The sequence below is a fragment of the Fringilla coelebs genome (assembly GCF_963513975.1).
Source record: "Fringilla coelebs genome assembly, chromosome: 25".
Taxonomy (NCBI): Eukaryota; Metazoa; Chordata; class Aves; order Passeriformes; family Fringillidae; genus Fringilla; species Fringilla coelebs.
In genome coordinates, this window is record NC_140051.1 from 259,342 (window position 1) to 278,567 (window position 19,226).

The 19,226-nt window shown below is 61.7% G+C and overlaps 1 protein-coding gene across 6 annotated transcripts; it reads right to left on the reverse strand.

Moving 5' to 3' along the window:
- Positions 1-602: 602 nt before the first annotated feature.
- Positions 603-18,580, reverse strand: PHLDB1 (pleckstrin homology like domain family B member 1; the record flags this gene model as incomplete). Of its 6 annotated transcripts, none has more annotated exons than XM_084221611.1 (26): positions 18,449-18,580; positions 17,147-17,245; positions 16,584-16,707; positions 16,345-16,515; positions 14,395-14,520; positions 11,947-13,031; positions 10,961-11,203; positions 10,751-10,888; positions 10,487-10,624; positions 8,496-8,624; positions 7,136-7,291; positions 6,911-7,021; positions 6,672-6,761; positions 6,042-6,164; positions 5,171-5,308; positions 4,548-4,703; positions 3,986-4,153; positions 3,573-3,689; positions 3,376-3,469; positions 3,121-3,165; positions 2,428-2,719; positions 2,232-2,322; positions 2,004-2,150; positions 1,643-1,862; positions 1,481-1,566; positions 603-1,218 (listed from the first exon to the last, which is right to left on the reverse strand). In XM_084221611.1, the coding sequence occupies exons 1-26, from the start codon at positions 18,533-18,535 to the stop codon at positions 1,078-1,080; spliced, it is 4,515 nt and encodes a 1,504-aa protein (XP_084077737.1). In that variant the 5' UTR covers positions 18,536-18,580. The 6 variants fall into 6 exon arrangements, with proteins under 6 accessions (XP_084077737.1, XP_084077736.1, XP_084077738.1 ...); XM_084221610.1 differs by having other exon boundaries at positions 3,376-3,493; XM_084221612.1 differs by lacking the exon at positions 14,395-14,520 and having other exon boundaries at positions 3,376-3,493.
- Between the last annotated feature and the right edge of the window lie 646 nt (positions 18,581-19,226).

The window sequence follows — 19,226 nt, forward strand, 5'->3', positions numbered from 1 at the left end:
GCGCGCGCGCTCCCATTGGGCCACGTCAGGGGAAGCCGTCACGAACGGGAGCCGCGGCCCCATTGGCCGAGAGCACGGGGGGCGGGGCCGCGGGGGCCGTCTGAGCGGCGCGCGTGCTGGCAGCGCGCGTGCGCTTGCGCGCGCCTCACGGCAGCCGAGCCACGTGCGATCCGCCTACACGTGTGCGCCCTCTGGCGGCCGAGAGGCGCCTCGCGGCCAGGCCACCGCCGAACCACGCCCCCGTGCTCCGCCCCGGCCCCGCCCTCGCTCGGCTCGGCTCGGCCCGACCAGGTTCGGCTCGCGTGGACTCAGCCGGTCCCTCCCCAGCCCCCTTCGTCTTTCGGGCTCCGCCCCTTCCATGGGTCTCTCCCCCCGTCCCGATGTTCCGGTCGCTTCCCGCTGGTGGCTCCTGCCCCTTGCCGCGGTCCCCGCGATCTCTGGTACTCGATGCTGTGCCCTTCAGCTCCCTCCCAGTGAGCTCCTAGGGGCCCGAGCCCTGCCCAGTGCCCCCCAGATCCAGGGCAGACCCCAGGCCGTCTGTAACGTGCTGCCAGTTCAGAGGCCATGCAGAAGGGAGAGCCTGGTTCACAAATGCTTTTATGACCTGACAGTCAGCGCCACAACCCCCATCCGGCCCCAGCACAGGGGGGACAACGCTCTGAAATCACAAAAGGTTTACAAAAGGGGTCTGAGTCTACCACAGTGGGACGTCCTGGCCGCACGGAGCCTCACCGTCTCCTTCCCTGGAACACTATGGCAGCAACAATCAGCATCAGCCTCAAAACCAGCAGCTCCCCAAGGCAGAGGGCTTGGGCCCCAGCAGCTCTTTGGCAGCTTTTTACATTTCAGCACTTTGATATTGTTCCAATAAAGTTTCTAGAAAGTCAACATATTCCCTTGCTTGGACAGGCAACACTCAGGACCACCCAGCTGCGCCCAATGCAGGTCCACGAAGTCGGTGTGCACAGCCCTTGGCATGAGTCGTAGCAGGGACCGTGGTCCCCTCAGGAGCTCCTCGCTGCTTGGGATGCTCAGAAGTCCATGCAGCTGGTGGATCCGAGATGCACAGCACCACCCTCAGTTCATGAACTGGGTATAGCCCTCTGCCCCGGTGACAATGACATCCATCCAGATGCGCATGGCCTCGGCTGATGGTGCCACCATGTAGTAGAGTCGGTCGTGGGTCTTGACACAGAAAGTGAGCGCAGGGTTGGGGCTCTGGAAGGGAGGATGAAATCAGCACTCTGTTTCCCTCGGAGCAGCAGTAATCCCCTCCTGGTCCCCCCAACAAAGCCCAGCACTGGGGTCCTGCCCTTGGTGCCCTGAGGCTGGCACCATCAGGGGCAACAGACTATTCCAGGAGCATCCCTGGCACACACTGCCCTGCTACCCCTGACAAGCGTGACAGAGGACAGGAGGATGGGGACAGCCACAGGGGCTGCCAGCAGACACTGCAGCAGGGGTAGGGGCCAGCTCTCACCTTGGCAGCACTGCGGAGGTGGTCATAGTAAACCTCTTCAATGGCTTGGAAGTAGATAACACCCTTCAGCTTTGTTTCATGTTTATCTGCCCAAGAGAGGGAACTGTTGTGGACTGTGGGTGACAGCACAGGGAGGGGGCACGAGGCAGCACTGGGACTCACCCACGTAGTAGGAGAGGGTGCGCTTCATGCGGTCAAAGACAAACCAGCGCTTCTTCCAAGATTTGATCTTCCCACCCATCTTGACCAGATAGCCCTTGCACATCTTCTCTGTCAAGATGATGTGGTAGCAGGTGTCAATGTTGTGGCCTGAGGACTCGATGTGCAGCCGCAGGTTGAAATCCTCCTTGCGGATGGGGAGGTACCGTGTCAGGGGACGAGCCTGGAAAAGCAACACAGCCCTGCAAAGGCCACTGACGGTGACAAGAGCCACGTCCCTCCGCTGCGAGCTGGGACAGCAGCAGCAAGCTGGGTGTGTCTCACTGTCCAGGCTGAGAGAGGGGGATGGCAACCTGCCTCACACCTGTGAGAAGTGCTTCTCCCGCAGTTTGACCTCCTTCTCCACCAGCTTCTGCCGCCGCACGGTCTCATCCTGCAGCCGGCGTTCCAGCTGCTCCCGCCGCCAGCGCTCATCCTCCAGCGCCTGTTGGCGCAGCTCCATTTCCCGCTCCTGCCAGCACGCACAGGCACTCAGCCCCAAGGACTGGAGACCTGCTTGCCATCTAGCCATGGTGCTGGTGCCCCCACTCACCCGGGACTCCATCAATCGCGACTTCTCCTCGTGTGCCTCCTTCAGCATCTTCTCCATCTCCTCAATCTTCCCTGTCTCCATCCCGCTGGCACTGCAAAACAGCCACAGCTGCTGCCCCAGCAGGAAGGACCTTGAGCCAGCAGCACACCAGCAGAGCAGGCTGTTCCCTGGCCATAGGAGCTGGCCCCAGAATTACCTGGAGATGTTGTCAGGTGAGCACGCAGAGTTGTTGCCGATGGAGATGCTGGTGTCCATGCTGTCTGAGCTCTCCAGGCTGAGCGTGTCGTATGCATGGTCCAGCTCCTCAGCTCGGGGTCCGGCACCATGGGGACGGCTGTGGTGGAGGATGGAGTGGTGCACAAGCCGGGGGAAGGCAGTGGGGAAGGGGGGCTGCCCATGCAGGGCTTCCCACTGGGACTGTGCCTCAGCAGCCGCTTTCTGCTTCAGCTCTGCGAGCCGCCGCTTCTGCTCCTCAATCACCTGCCGACCTGTGCCGTGGCAAGATGACAATGCCAAGTCAAATGTGTCACATTCAGAGCCACATCATGGTGGGTGAGGGGGTGGCACAGGCAGAAGACACTACAGGCACAGCTGGAACCATGAAGGCATGGTAGGGGCAGAGGTGGGAGCTGCTGTCACAACTCTCTGGCAAGCACTGCCGCCTGTCTGGGCAGGAGCAGGGGGCACATGCGCCAGGCTGGTAAGGAACAAGCAGGGCAAAGCATTAGCAGGCTAGGGATGCACAGGCTTGTCTCTAAGCAGATGTTGAGATGCACCTGGGGTCCTGGACTGGTCATGCCCCTCTTATGTATGGCAGAAGGTGCCAGCAAACAGCCATGCTGCTGCCTCTGGGCTGCTCTAGGCAGTCCAAGTCACCCCACGTCTCTACCTGGTAGATTGCCTGGCTGCAAGGGCTCTGCTGGGAGCAGCTTGACTGGAGATGGGTCATCAGGTGGAGGGGTCAGGAGGAAAGAGAGGGGGGGAAAAGCAAGAGACTGTGAGAGAGGCACCGCATCCTGCCGGAGCGCTGCTGCTGTCGTCACCCTCAGCCAGGCTCCCTTCTCCATTACCCAAGTGGCAGCAGGGAGAGTGTCTCCCAAAGTCCCACCACCCCACAGAGCCAGGACACAGAGCCAGAGCTCACCCTTCTGCTGCAGGGCCAGCTGGCGCTTGGTCTCGATGTCCTGCAGCGTGGCCACCAGGTTGCGGGACAGGCTGCCCGCCGGGCTTGGGGGGCCCTGGGCAGGACAGCAGGTGGTCAGCTGCAAGGATGGGGATGGGGGCTGGCACCAGGCAGGTGTGAGCCATGGCCAGGGTGCCTGGGTCCCCTGGCAGCCATACCTTGGGGGAGGGGCTGCGCTCCAGCACGGAGAGGTTGAGCTGCGAGGACGAAGGGGTCCCACTCTTCATCCGTGGCGTGAGGACACCAGCACCACCCTCTGCTTTTGCACGATAGACCTGAGCACAGAGACACAGAATGAGAGACGTGGGGGAACTGCAAAAGTCCCCCGGACAGATGGCTCCCCACATCCTGCTCTGTGTCGGTGCCATCCTGGCAAAGGGATGCAGCCCAAGAGGAGGCAGAGGCTGCCTACCCTAAGCCACAGGTCTGCTCTGCCTTTGCCTGCTGTGGCAGCCAGAGCCCCAGCAGCACTCAGGGTGCAGGGTCCACAGGAACGTCCCCACACTGCCCCACTTTGGCCACTACCAGCGGCCCCAGAGCCTGAGCCTCGGCAGCAGAGAGCCAGGATTACCTGCAGAGCCTTGTGAGAGGAGTGAGCTTTAGCTGGAAGTGGAGGAGGGGAAGAAGAAGGAGAGACAGAGGAAGAGGAGGTCTCAAAGCCAGCCATAACCTCCTGGTACCACTTCTCTAAATCAAGAGCCGGGAGACACACAGGGCCTCCCAACAGCTGCTGCTCCATCTGGAGAGAGAGGCTGCGTGAGAAAGGATGAAGGACAAATGCAGCAAGAGGGACAGATGCACAGAGAAGAGGTTGAAACATTCCTGCCTATTCTTGCACCACTCCCCCAGAACTTAACACGCAGAGCCCTGGGGATCCTGTGCACTCCCTGGCTAAGTCCCAGCAGCTGTAGGAGCTGCTTTCTGTTCAAGAGAATGTGAAAACTGATCAAGCACAATACAAAGACCCCGTGCCTTGGGGGCAGTGGAGCAGCAGGCAGGCCAGCCAAGGGTGTGCGGAGTGTCAAGAGCCCGAGCTGCTGCTCAGCTCCATCTGCAGCTCACCCCTTCCCGTGCATCTCATCACCTCCCAGGGAGAGTACAAGGGGCCAAAGGGAGGGGAACAGGGCACCAACCTCTGCAGAGACGAAGGGAGAAGGGAGAGATGGAGGAGGAGGAAGAGGAGGAGCACAGCCTGAGGATGAAGGAGCCGGAGGGGTACGGCCCAGCAGGGAAGCAGCAGGGGTGTGGAGGCTGCCCAGGATACCCGAGAGCTGCTCAACAGTCACATACTGGGCAGAGAGAAGCAGATTGAACCAGGTTAAGAGCTAGGGCAAGCAGGCACAGAGGAATGAGCAGGCAGCTCCAACCCCCAGAGGATGGTACATTGTCCTGGGAGGAAAAGCAGTTGGTGCAGCAGCCACCCTGCTGCTGGGCACTGGGTCAGGCCTGCTCTGCACCCTCCTAGCTTGAGACAAGCAGCCAGGACTGCACCCAACAAACAAAGGGCTGCCCCTCCCACTGCTGGGCACCCACTCTACTCCCGCCCTACCACTACATCCAGAGCAGGCGAGAAGTGCATCCCAGCAAGGAGACTGGGCAGCTGGAGCCTCTGCTCCCCACTCAGCTGCAGCCAGACAAGTGTCCTGACCCCAGAGAGATGTGGCTCCAAGCCCCAGGGCACACAGGGGGCCGCAGCTGCCTCCCTGCCTGGAGGCAACCCGAGGGAGCAAACCCGAGCATGCTCTGGGGCAGGTACCTCGTTGGCTGTGGGAGCTACAGCAAGCAAGAAAGAGCGCTGAGCAGCAGCAGGGGCAGCAGCAGAAGCTTTAGTGTCCAGGCTGGGGCCATGTGCATTACTGCAGAACCTGAAAACGTCAGACAGCCTCATGTACTCCTAGAAATCCACGGCAAGGGAGAAGGAAAAGAGTTAGACCCATGTGCTGGCATCATGGCACTGACTGCATAGTGGGAGCAAACCTCCCTGTGCATTCCTGCCCCAACACTGCCTCCCCAGCCCTGCCCTGCTGCCCATGGTGTCCCCGGTGTGTGGCACCTTGGGGCGCTCAAGCTGGGCTGGGTGTGCTGGCACCCATCTTGCTCCAGTTTTCAGTGCAGCTTTGCTGAGTGCCTACGAGGGGCAGGGATGACTCAGGGTCTTCCATGGTCACTGGCCACAAGTCCTCCCTAGTGCAGCAGCACTAGCTGAGGCACCTCGAGCTGTGCTGAGCCAGCTTAAAATCCACTTCCTCATCCTTTCTGAACCAAACATGTTAAAGCTGGGGACTCGCTCTTATTTTGGGAAAGCCATGCTAGCATGACCCTACAGGATACTGTCAGGAGGTGCCCAGCCATATAGCAAGCAGTGAGCAAGGGGGAAACCACTGCACCAGGATTAATTCAGGGGGCAGCAGCAGGAACTGGGATGCCCGGCGGGCTCAGGAGAGCGCCTGGAATCACGGACTGAGTGTTAATGAGCACAGCTGCCAGAGATCTGTATGATAAATGCTCTGGCCATGCTGCTGTGGGGCTGCCCTGCTGCCTGGGGGTGACATCAATCCACAAAAGGGGTCTCAGCCAAGGAGGGGTAAGTGAGCAAGCACATGCAGCTAGTCCCTCTAGTTAGTTACCTCTTGTGCCTTGGGGTAGGAGTAGGTGGCAGAAGAAGCTAAGGAGGCAGCTACTGCTGGCAGGGGGCTCAGGGGCTTAGTTCCCTCCAACAGCTCATAAGGTTCTGAGATGTGGAGGGTCTCCTGTTGAAGGGTAAAGGTCACGTAGGCAAGGTGGGCAGAGACAGCAAGGTGGCAGCAGCAGGAGTCCCACTGCAGGCAGGCACAAGGGGACTCTGCCATCTTGTGCCTCTTACCAGCAGCAGGTCAGGCAGTACCACAGCCCCTGAGGGCATCATGGTTCTGGCTCCCCATTCAGAGCCACGAGCAAGGTAATGGGGCAACTCACTCCCACCTATGAGTCTCCCAGACCAGCACTAAGACATGCCCACACTTGCTCTCCAGCAACAATAGGACCCTAGGCAATCCTGTCTCATGTGCTGCTCTGTTGCATTTCCCCTTCCTCCCTCCCAGCCTCTGCAGCCCATGGAGAGACTTTGAGCAGCTGGAAGCACCTGGCTCTGGTCAGGAGGTACTTGGGAACACAGGAACTGCTGCAGAGCAAAGCTGGTGGTGCACAAGGCTCGTCTCACTGATGGCTGCAGCTTAGGAGAGCAGCTCTAAGGACCACAGCCTCCTCTACCCACTTACCTCTCGGAGAGCTGAGGACATTTTTGGGAAGCTCCTGCCACCTGTGACAAGTTGGTATCGCCTCTCCAGGGACACGAGCTTCTCCTTCTCCTGTGCAGGGGGCGAGAGGTCAGAGGCAGCTGATGGCTACTGGCACCCCATGGCCAGTCACCCCCCAAGCTCTCCCTGCCTGCCAAGAGCTGGCATGATCTTGTCCCCTTGCCCCGAGCACCCTCAGGAGCACACAGTCAGGGCATTACCTTCTGCAGGAGCTGCAGGACGCTGCTGCGCTCCCTGGCCAGGCGCTCGGCCTCCTGGGCACTCTGAAGCCGGATCTGGGCAGCCTGGGCATCCAGGGCAGCCACCCGCTCCTGGGGAGCAGGCAGCAGAGATGAGCTGGCTGCTGGTGAGCCTTGGGATGCAGCCTGGCTGTGCTGACCCAGGGGAACAGCCCAGCCCAGCGGAGCCCCTGCTGCCATGCCCACCTTCCTGCGGGCGATGCTCCGGTGGCACTCAGCCCGGCTCTGCAGCAGCTGCTGGCCTCGTGCCTCGCGCTCCTCTTCCAGGTGGCTCTCTCGCTCCAGCTGCTGGAACTCCAGGTCCTCAAACAGCTTGGCCTCCGTCTCCAGTGCCTCTGCCTCCTTTGAACACACAAGAGCACTGTGAGTGGATCAAACCCACTGGATGGGCACCTCTGCATCCTGCAGGCAGGTTTCCCACAGCAAAGCGTCCTGCTATGCCTCCACGTCCTACTGGTGCTGGCCAGGAACAAGAGCTGGTGGCCAAGCCTGTTCCCCTGTGCCTGGTGTGGGCAGGCAGTTTTACCTTCTGCTGGGCATCAGAAACATGAGAGCTACTGACAGGAGTGTCTGCAGTCAGAGGAAGGCAATGGAGGCACCCAGAACTGGCCAGGACAGCGCAGTCACCCCCCTGAGATGAGCCTGCCACAGCCAGGGGCTTTGCCAGCCCTTGGAGACCAGCTGGCCCCGCTGAACCCCACATGGGCTAAAGCTGTGCCCTGACAGGTAGCAAAACACCAGCGTAACCACCAACAGCAACACTGTGTCACCAAGCCTGCAGGTGGCAAAGCCCCAACAGACAAGCATCATGCTGGACAAACTCCCGTGTGTCCTTCCAGCCTTCATGCACCGACAGCACGTGGCAGCACTCAGCTCAGGCCTGCCAGTGCCACCCTGGCAGCCATTGTACCATGCACCCCACGGGGATGCGTTTCATCCTGCTCTGTGAGACGGGCAGCCAGTGACACAGCACTGATGTGGTGGCTCCTGAGCGCTCCCACACACAGACACTGCTCCATCACTTCCCTGCCCACTCTACACCAGACCCTCATCCAGAATGTGAGTGCCTGGCCAGAGCAGGCTGAGGCAATGTGGGTTTATCTCAGCAGGCACTAGCCACGGGCTGGGGAAAGTCAACCACTTTCAGAAAACACCAGGTAACAGGAAAAAATGCTGAGGACTAGCAGTAACATGTATCAACATCACTGTGTAAATAAACATTCTCAGGAAATAGCTGGAGGCAGCCAGATGAGGATGCAGCAGCACCCGAGGCTCCCCAGCCTGCCCTCCTTTGCAGGGCAGGGTCCATGCTCGTGCCCTGCCCGGTCCCGAGGAGCTCTGCCGAGCCGGTCCCGAGGAGCTCTGCCGAGCCGGTCCCGCGCCCCGGGCGAGTGGCAAGCTTACCAGGACGGTGGTGCCCGGTGCCAGCCGCCTCCAGCCCGGGCGCGACGCTCCCAGTGCAGCCCGGCTGGCAGGGAAGAGCTGGCCTAAGCTGGAGCGAAGGGAGGTGGGCCATGGTCCAGGAGGGGTGGGGGGAGACACTGACCCTTCGCATCTGCTCCTGCAATTGCTCCCGCATTGACTCGGGGCACTTAGCAAGGTGGCTCTTCGACTCATGGTAAAGCGCCTGGAGTTGCTCTAGCTCCTTCCTTTCAGCATCAACCTTTGCCCTTTCCTGAATCAGGGGAGAACAAGACAAAACAAAAAAAAAGGAAAAGAAAAAGGAAAAAAACAAAAAGAAAGAAGACACACTTCTCAAATGGGCACCATGCAGAAGCTATGAGTTAGAGAGAGGCTCAGCTGGAGACAGGGGGGGCTCAGGAGAAGGAGCATCACGGCAGCTATAGGGGGATCCAGAGATCAAGAGACACAGGAGCTGGCCAAGCAGTGTTAGAGGAGTTACAGCCAACCCTTGACCTCAGCTTTGTGTTTCCAAGAACAAACTTGCAGGCAGCCAAAAAGATCAACACTGATAGTATGGTTCAAGTCATCCCAATCCTGCGTGCGGCTGCACCACAATAACCACTAACTGGCTTTGTTAATTGCTGCCAGTTAGGAACTGCAGGTCCTGAATGCAGCCTGAGGTCGTGGACCACCCTCATCCATTAGAAGGAGAGGGCAGCACTGGGCAGCAGTGAAAACAGGAGGCTGTGGTCCAGCAAGAGATGCTCAGGCTATGATGAGTCAGCAGCAGAGCAGACACTGACTCCTGGGCTGGGATGAGGGGCCTGCCCACAGGAGCAGTAAAATGGGGTCAGCAACATGGGACTGGCATAGGGGAGCCACACACAGGTTTGGCAGTACCATGGGCGCTTGGCATTGAGAAATGCTTGCTGCAAGGAACCCTGTGCTCCACACAGAGATGGGACATCATGAAAAGGACTATGAGAGGACATGCTGGCAGAGAGGCAAGGCTGGTACAGGCAGATGCCCCAAGAGAGGAGCTGTGGATTGCGTGTGGGCTCCTGGACATGCAGAGATGTCAGAGGGGATGGCAGAGTTCAGAGCAGGCACTGTTAGTGTGAGTAGTGCAGATGGGTTAGGAAAGTGGGTGGCTAGGTCAGCAGAGAGGCTGGGAGAGGGCTTCCCCTGCGCTCCTCTCCTGGCTCTGCATGAATCTGTTCCTGGCTACAGAAGATGCCTACAAAGGGCTGGAAGACCAAAACCAGAAAAAAAAACCCAAATGCTGTAGGAGCACCACTGGGAGGCACAACTCTGCCAGGCCACAGGCATCCCAACAGCCCTGGCACCCACAGCCATGGGGCAGGCCAGACCCCAAGGGACACTGATGCCACATGACGGTGGCACAGAGCTGCTGGTGGGACCTTGGCATAGGCTGCACAGGGACAATGGCCTCAGGCAGCAGGGACCCGATCCCAGCAGCTTTCCTGTCAACAAGGCCACGTTACACTGCCTGCAAGGCTGGGGGACAGCCAGCAACCAGCAACTGGGACAAACATGCCACATACACAGCGTCATGGGTGCCTTCAGGCAGCAATGGCACCACAGGCAACACTGGGGGAAGGGGGCCAGGACCCCCTCCTAAAGCCACCAAGATAAACACTGCAGTGGTTTCCCAGCCACTGCCAGCAAGCCAAACACTACAGCAACAGCTTCCATCACAAATGAAGGCGCAGCAGAGCGAGGTGACTTGCTGCAAGACACAGTTCCCTAGCGAGGACAGGCAATGGGGAGAGCCAAGGCCTCTGCTTCGGCAGTGCCCACCACAGGCAGCAGCCATCTGTAAAGCCTCACACCTCAGTCTCCCTGCCAGAGCAACAGGCAGCAGCTGAAATGCTTCCTGAGCATTGGCTGTGCTCTCCTCCAGCATGGCTGTTTGGCCAAGCCCAGGCAGACAGACAGATCCCCCCACAATGCAAACCACAGGGGCTGCTCCCCAAAGCCTCTGTGGAGCCCAGGGTCTGGAGAACGTGTCTGCAGGGGAATGCTGCAGCATGAGGCATTGCAGCACTGGCTGCGAATGCCAGGGAGGGTATGGCACAGCTGGTGACAGTGGGAACCTGAGACTGGGCTCACCTTGTCCCGCTCCTTGCGGATGCTAGTGTCCAGGCTGGAGAGCTTCTCCTGCAGCTGCTGCACTGCCTCCTGCTCCTGCCGCAGCCGCAACACCTCTGATTCCCGCTCACCCTGCAGCAGCGCCCGCTCCATCTCTGCCTGGACAGACAAAGCAACGTCAGGACTGCTACTCCAGCTAGATCTAGCTCATACCCTTAGTATTTAGTGCTGACTGGTGAGGGCAGCAAGCAGCAGAGCACCCAGCAGTGTCCCCTGACCTCTCACCTCTCGCGATGTCTCCTGCAGCTGCTGCTCCAGCTCCTTGACACGACCCTTCAGCTGGTCCAAGCGTGCGAGGACACCAGCACGCTCCTCCTCCAGCCGCTGCGCCTCCTTGGCCCGGGGGCCTGTCAGCTTCTCGTGCTGTGGAAGGGGCTGATTGGCATGGCACAGTGCAGGATGGCATGGAACAGAACGGCACAGATGTTCCCTTACCTCATGGTGGGTACTCTCAGTGCTGCTGCACTCCTCCTTCAGGTTCTCCTCATCCGACCTCTCCACGCTCTCCCTCTGCTGCAGCTCTTCGACAGCATGGCCCAGAGCCACGGCACCTCTGGGCACCCACTGGCCAGCATCCGTGTCACCAGCCAGGAGCCTGTGCACGTCACCTGGCTCAGTGCCGTCTGTCTTGGTGTACTCAGCACAGAGGTTCAGGATGGTCTCCAGGCGCTGCCGCTCCTGTAAGAAAGAATGGTCCCCATCCAGCACGTGCTGTGGCAAGAGCAGACAGAACCTTGCGCCAGTGGTGGCCACCAGAATACGGCCCCGCACGCTGGGATAGGCGGGCAGCATTACAAAGCACAATGCAGCCAGCTCGACCCCACAGCAGAGCCAGGCACGCGATGTGCTGGAGCTGGAGACAGACTAATTACAGGCAGCAGTGCCGGCTGCCGAGCGCCTCCGCTATTTCCAGGCGGTGACTCAGGCTGCCTGCGCCAGGCGTGAGTCAGGGCTGAGCAAACACGGCCCTGGCGGCTCGGCCTGCAGGACTGGCAGAGACATGGCAAACCTCATCCAGGCAGATGCCAGTTCCATAAAAACTCCATCAGCCCTAAATATAGATGCAATGTCCACAGAGCAACGGCACCACCACCAACAGATTGGGCCCTGACAGAGATGGACAAGATGTGGAGAGTTTTGCAAAGGCAGGGGCACCACCATTTTGGCCGGTAGCCCTGGGGCCATGCCAGCCCCACCAGCTTCCACAGACTGCTGTAACCTGGGGGCTTTGTATTCCCCGAGAGCTGCTGAGCACCAATGGCTGCTCCTGGCCATAATCCCCCTGGATAAGCCGGCAGCCCGGCAGCTGTGGTAAATCCTCAAGAGGCAAAGGCCAGGTTTCAAAGCAGCAAACAACAACAGCTATTTGCAAAGAGAGTGTCCCACACTCAAATGTGTCCCCTCCCAGCCCCAAGGCTCACCAGGCGCTCCATCTCCTGCTCCCGAACCCGCTCCTGCCGCTGCCGCCGATGGTACTCCAGCAATTCGTCCTCATTGTCACTGATCTCAGTGATGCTGTTCTTGCGCTCCCGTGAGCCTGCTGGCAGCCTTGGGTCCCCCAAAGGCTTCCTGGGGGCACGGGGGCTCTGCCGGGGTGAGGGCACAGCTGGGGAGCCCAGCCCATACGCGGGGCTCAGGCAAGTACTGAAACTGGGACGGCGCGTGGGGTTTTCTGACAGCAGTGGGGGTGAAGGACCCCCAGCACCTTTCGACTCCTCCAGGCCCTTGCGCCTGGCACGGGGACTGCCAGGCACATCCCTGCCCAGCCGGGGCTGTGGGGAGGGGGTGTCAGGGGCCAGCCGGGGGCTGGCAGCCCGGCGTGACAAGGAGGGACTCAGGGGAGGCAGCTCCCGCATGCTCTCAAGGTTCCTCCGGGCAACCCGTGGGCTCTCGGGGGGCTGCAGCCGGGCCTCTGGGACTGCCCTGCTGGTGGGCTGCCGGCCGGGGGCCAGAGAGTCCCGTGGCTCCCGGAAGGGACTGGGGGGCCGCTCCTGCAGGGCCACCCGTGGCCGCGGCGCCGCCCTGGGCGTCAGCCGGGGGCTGCCCACCCGGTGGTCCCCGAGCCTCTCAGCTGGCCAGGGCTCACTAGAACCCCCAGCAGGCAGAGCAGGGGGCTGGACAGTATGATTGTAGCTGGAGGAGCGCAGTGGGAGAGGGGGCGGCACGGCTGGGCCTTGCTCTTGGCTGCTCAGTGAGGGGCTGGTGTAGCTACTGCTGCTGGCTGGGGAGGAGAGGGGAGAGAAGTTCTCATAGCTGGAGCCCCCCGAGGCAGCCCCAGGGCTGGGTGGTGGGGACAGGAGGCAGCGCCCACCCCCATTCACCACAGGGGAGAGGGGAGATCGGCTGCAGATAGGAGGCTTCTGGATGCCAGGGGATGCAGACTCCTCCAGGACCAGCGAGTCCATGATGTCCTGCAGATCCTTCTCGATGGAGCTGACAAGGGAGCTGTGGCTGTGACACCCACGCTCTGACAGCTGGTGGCCACCATTCACCAGGGCCTCGGATTCTGCAGGGAAGCAAAGGAGAAGACATCAGTGTGGTGTGACTCCGCCGCAGCCCCTGCCTGGGCTGGGTCCTACGGGGCAGCCTGGCATCATTCTTACATGCAGCCTTAGAGTCAGAGCTAGGTAGCAGCCCCTCTCTGCTGCACCCCGACCTGCCTGCACCCTGCTGCCCCCTTTCCCACTCCAGCTGGGACAGGGAAGAGGCTGGAATCCCGCTAGCCCCATCACCCAGGAGACAGAAACCTGAGAGGACAGCCACCCTCCCTGCGTCGCAGCTCCCTGCTCTACTCCCTGGGGAGCAGCTGCCCTCACCCCCCACTGGCACCCACCACTTGCCCCTTGCACACTCTGGCTTCCCAGCAAGGGGTCAGGGATGCAATAGCCAAAAGCTGCTGACCTGCAGCACGTCTGGACCCACCACCAGGTCGCCCGCAGCCTCCACACACACCAGCCAGGGTGCCCCTGCCTGGGTTGCCCCGTGCTCCCTGCGCAGCACCGATGTGCCTGTCACTCAGGGGACTAGCAAATGGCAGCAGGCATGGAGCCCAGCCAGGACAGCGTGCCACCCGGGCTGCGTCATCCCCTGGCACCCAGCAGCTTCCCCACGGCAGCTGGCACTGCCTTCATGCCTGGAAAGATGTGCCACAGCCCTGTCAGTGTGATCCCACCCAGGTCTGCGTGGCAGAGAGTGAGCACTCCAGGCCCACACGGGATGCTGCACGGTTGCATGATGCTCCTCGGCCACAGCACCTCCCAGTGTCCCTCCTCCCGTCCCCCAGCTGCAGGCATGCTGCCTTCCCAACACACACGTGGCACGGGAAGGCAGCCAAGCTCCTCTCCCTGTGCCAGGGTGTGCTGGTTGGGGCAGGGATAAGGGCTACCAGCCCAGGGATCAGTGCTAGAGATTTGGACATCCCCAGGAACCAGGCACGGTACTGGCACCTGGCCCACTGCCCCACGGACAGGCAGACACAGCAAGATAAGCTCATGAGATGAAGGGCAGCAGCCAGAAGAATGGCCTTCACAGCCCCAGCACAGTCACTCCAGCACATAAACACCCGCCTCCAAGCAATGGGGGGGCTCCGACGGGCGATGGCTCTGCCATGGCCAGGCTGGGCAGAATTGAAAGCCATGCCTCAGTGCCCCCACAGTCAACCTCTTTGAGGGGATAATAATCATTAACAAACACCAGTGCAGCTGCCATGCCATGCTGAGCTGATGGATGGCACAGCACAGCTGGGTGTGAGCCTGAGTGCAACAGGACAGGGCTGAGAGAGCACTGGGCACTGGAAAGGCTGCTGGGTCATGGAACACTTCACCATCTGCCCTGCCTGGGACAAGGGGGCAGGGGAGGGTGTCACCTACTTGCTGGTAGCCCATAGAATGCTGATGGGTTTCTGCCCCCCGTGGGGATCATGCTCTTAATCCACTTGGCCTCAGCAGGGTGGTTGAAGCGGAGGAAGGTGGCCTGGCCCAGGCAGATGGTGCACCCTTGGGAGAGAGGAGAGAGGGTTCAGCTGCTAGCCGGCAATATCAGAGTAGTTCTGGAGAGTGCAGGGAAGCAGTCGGGCATTGCTCGCCCCAAGACGCGCCCTCGGGAAGGGAGCGGGCTCCTGCTGTCAGCAGAGGCTTAGGGGAGGATGAAATCCAGGTCACTACAGCAGCTGCCGGCAGCGCATCCCAGGCACAGGCACAGCTGGGGTCCCCGCCGGGGGCCGCGGGGGAGTTGGCAGCACTCCAGGGCTTGCGTGGCTGCCAGCTGCAGACAAGACAGCTCCTGTCCCTGCTTGCAAAGTGTCTCTTCTTGGCCCAAAGCAGCAGCCCTCTTGGGGCAAGGCTGCCGAGCAGCCCCGAGGAGGAAGGCACCTGAGGAAGGGAAGGGGAGCGGAGCCGTGGGCGCTCGGGGTATGTTCACCTGCTGCCCGTGGTGCTGGGGAGGCATGTGCTGGCAGCGGGGAGCATCAGGCGGCTAGGAGGCGGGGTGCTGCCGACACACCCCACTTTGAAGCGCCTGCCAGGGCTCTGGGGAGAGGCTCACTCCATACCAACAGCCGCTGCTGAAAATCCCTCGCCGGAGGGGATGTGCTTTTTTGGAGCACCCGTCAGCCCAGCTCGAAGCAAGAAGAGCGAGAGGCACTACAGACTAACTGCTGTCGCCGTCGCGAGGGCCTGGTTCCCCTGTCTGAGCGCCAGGGCGGGACGGAGTCCTGCTCACCCCGGCCCAACGAGGGCATCCCGCCTGCCAGAGAGCAGTGCCGACGCCCAGCCTGGCAGCGGCTGCCCCGGAGAGATGCATCACTGTGCCTTCCTTCCCCCACGTGCCGGCACCAGTGGAGCCACAGGTCGCCCCGGCAAAGCGAATAATCACCAAACTACACCACGAGCGTCGGCTTGACAGCCCCACAGTTCATTCCGCTGGGGCCCTGCACAGATGCTGTCCCTGCTCTGTCATGTCCCTGCCTGCCCCTGGGGACAGGAGGATGGGCGGGTCGGCTGAGCCCTGCCCGCAGCCTACCATGGCCCTCGTTGCCCGCTGTGGGACCGGCGAGAGCCGGCAGCGCCGGAGCCTTCTCGGCGGCCACGTGGCTCCCATTGTCCCCCCGCGGGCCGCCCGCGGCAGCGCCCACGCGGGTGGGTCCCCTCTTCCCGGAGCGACGGGGCAGCGCGGGGGGACCGCAGCGCCACCGCCTGCGGGGGCATTCTGGCTCCGTGAGCCGCGGAGGAACGGGAGCGAGCCCCGCCCGACGCGGACACGCGTGGTCCGCAGGACCGCACTCACCTCGACACCGCCACCGCCGCTGCCGCCACCGCCCGGGCAGCGCCGCGCCGCCCCCGGGGAGGGGCGGGGGGCCGGGCCTCGCCCGCCCCGCCCGAGGGTCCTCCCCGGGAAGCCAGACGGGAGCTGTGCAGGGGCGGGGATGGCGTGGGAAGGGCCTGAGGCTTTGTTCACGCTCCCTGGGAGCGGCCCTGGGGGGCCGGCCGGGACCAAGCCCTGAAGCCACGCAGGCAGACCAGCAGTGTCCCGGCAGCCATCCGGCACCCAATGTGTTTTTCCTCTGTCATCTCCCTTCCCAAATTTGGCTCAGCATCTCCGCTGTTCTTCAAAGCCCGCCCGGGTCTCTCCCTTCCCACCTCACTTGATACACGCAGCAAAGCCAGCTCCCAAACTGTGCCAGGACCTGGCGGGTTCCCACCGCAGAGCATAGAGGCCAGGATGCTAGCTGGGATATGCAGTTACTGGATGGCTCCTCAAACACCCCAATATTCGACTGCACAACTCCACAGGCAAAGGCTCCGATGACCCACAGCTCCTACCTTGGGTGAGGTGCACGGGCCGCTGCAGTGGCACGCCGTCGATGGCACAGGCGTTGCCACAGGGGTGCAGAGTGAGTGTCCCTCGCACGTTCTCAATGTAGCAGTGCTGGGGCGCCAGCCCGGGGCCCTGCAGGATGATGTCTGTCCCAGCCGTGCCAATGGTGGTCCTCCCTGCCAGCAGAGAGGGTATCTCAGTGTCTCTGTCACCAGCGTGCCTGTGGAGACCCCTTGGCACTCACCTTCTTCCAGGGGCAGGAGGGTGACAGCAGTGCTGAGCCGACCGCTGCCCAGGCTCACCAAATGTGGCTTCTCTGTCTGCACTTTCAGCCCCTTGCCCGTATCAATCAGGTCCAGGGGGCTGTTCTGTAGGAGGAGAGGGAGGGATGCTCGCAGCTCCGGCAGCTACAGCCCAGTCCCCCGCACTGCCTACCTGGCTGAGCTGCTCCAAAACGGCCACACAGCCAGGATCAAAGCCCAGACACAGCCACACGCCAGCAGGACTGTCCAGCAGCAAGATTCAGGAGAGGAGGGCTCTCCTGCCTGTGCTACCTATCCTGGGAAGCTGAGGTGAGCTGAGGGGAGCTGGGGATCCATGGGGCTTGGGCTGCATCTAAGAGGATCCCAGCTGCCGGCCGCTTAGCTCAATGGGCTTTGCTGAGGATCCCTAATAGGATTGGCTGAGACTGGGAGAGGCTGGAGGGCAGCACCAGCGCCAGTGGTGGGGCTGGCTGCAGAGAGGACTCCCAGTGAGGTTCCCCTGTTCTCACAGAGCAGAGGTCCTGTGATCCTCCTGTGTGCTCACCTGGATGACAGTCTGGACCCTGTGGGTTGGGCTGGTGGGGGTCCTGCCAGATGCCTCCATGGTGCCTTCCCGGAGGCGCTGGATGGTACTGGACACAGGCTGCCAGGAGAAACAGAGTGGCAGAATGAGTGACCACCCTGGACGTGGCCTTGATGTATTTTCCCTGCACATCCCGGACAGCAACCTGTGCACAAATACTACCCATTCCAAACCAGTATTTGCCATCCTGAGCTCCTGTCTTCACCATGTCAGCAGCTGCCTAAAGCCAGTGAGCATCCCTGCCTGCCAAGGCAGGCATCCTACCTAGGCACACATCCCCATCCACCCGGGGAGACCCGTGCATGTGCCAGGCGTCAGGACAAGGCATAGTCCGGGAAGGAAAACTACACATGCACTCAGTTTTGGGGGCATGGTGTTAGAAATGCATGCTTTAAATGCCAAGAGCTGTGGGCAGCCAGACCCCAATGGCTGTCATTGGAAAAGCACACACAAGCACAGGTTCTGGCTGTCCCCAGCAACACCTGCCTGCATGACACACCTGGGCACCCCTGTCCATGCCACCAGTGCCCAGCTCTGGCACCCAGGCACATGCCTCTGCTCCCACACAGTCCAGCAGCAGCTCATACTGCACATGCCAAGTATTTCATACCCTTGCCCATGTGGCCGACAGGCCTGTGGCCAGCAGGCAGGGCCACCACCCATGGAACGGCCATGCTGCCACACATTCTCTGCATGAGTGGGAGGCAACTCGAGGAGGAACAATTCCTCCCCCGGCACTCACGCCATGTCGGGATGCTCCGAGGATCTAAATTTACCGTCTGGTGCTCCCTACGTCCCTCCCTTCCGCCCTGGACTAGCTGACTGGGGCTTAACCCTTTCCGGGCAGTGTAGATGGGAAGTGCTCCATCCCCGTTAGGAGACGCCGGTCCCAGGGAGGCCAGGAGGAGCCCCGGGCTCGGCTCTCGCCAGCATCGCCGACCGTCCAGCCAGCCCCTGGAGGGACCTCCCCGCTCATCCAGCACAGGGCTCAGCTGCGGGGGCGAGTGAACGGCTATTACACACTGTGGAAAAAATGAAACGCTGGAAAACACCAAGCGTGGGATCCAGGACCTGGATGAAACCCGGGCGCCTCCTGCAACATCAGGACTGGCCCCACAGCAAGGGCTCCGTGGGGACTACAGCCACACCATGTGGGATGGGAACAGCTCAGCTGGGGCAAGGGGGGGGCTGGAGATAAGGTACCCCCAGAGCAGTTCACGAGTGCTTGCCGGCTGTCCAGGCAGGATCCCTGCTCTCCCTTACCTGCCACCTGGTCCTGGTGCCGAGCGGGACCCTCCGCGGCAGGGTGCCCATGTTCCCCAGGCACTGCGGTGCCGCACTTCCCAGCATCTGGAGACCCCGCGGCCCTCACTTACACCTACGTCCCGTCACAATGTTCAGGAAGGAGGAAAAGCCAGGAGGGGCCAGGCTGCCGCAGAGGAAGGGAGCGGGGCCAGGGTGGGATCTTGTGCCGGTGTTAACTCCTTCCCAGCATGGTTGTACTGCTAAGACCTGGTGAGAACCACGGAGGACCCCCATCCCGGCCACCTGGGGGATGGTCTCCGATTCTGCTGCCTGCTGCCCAAATTCTCCACCCAACACCCCCCACTCCACAAGCAGCCCTGCCCGCCCAGGAGCTGGAGGGTGACCCTGGCATCCCATCCCTTCCCAACGCCCCCAGTCCCGCAACGCTGCCCTCCAACAGAGCCCCTCACCTGTCTCGTCAGCACCCAGGGAACGCCTGCGTCAGCCCAGCCCGTCCTGCTGGGGATGCAGCCCCTCTCCAGCCGGCTCTGCTGTAGGAATGAGGGGCGGGAGCGCGGCCGCCCCAGCCGGCGCCCCACTGCTAGGACGGACAAGGCGGCCTTTCTTCTCCCGCCGCCGCCTGCAGAACGCGCCGCTTGTTCCCGCCGTGGGAAGCGGTGAAGGCAGCAAATGCCAAGGGGTCGGGCTCGGTTACCGCCGAACAGCCCACGGTCCTCGTGCACCCCGCGCAGGGCTGCCTACTCAGCCCCAGCCTCCTAGAAGACAAAAGCCCCTT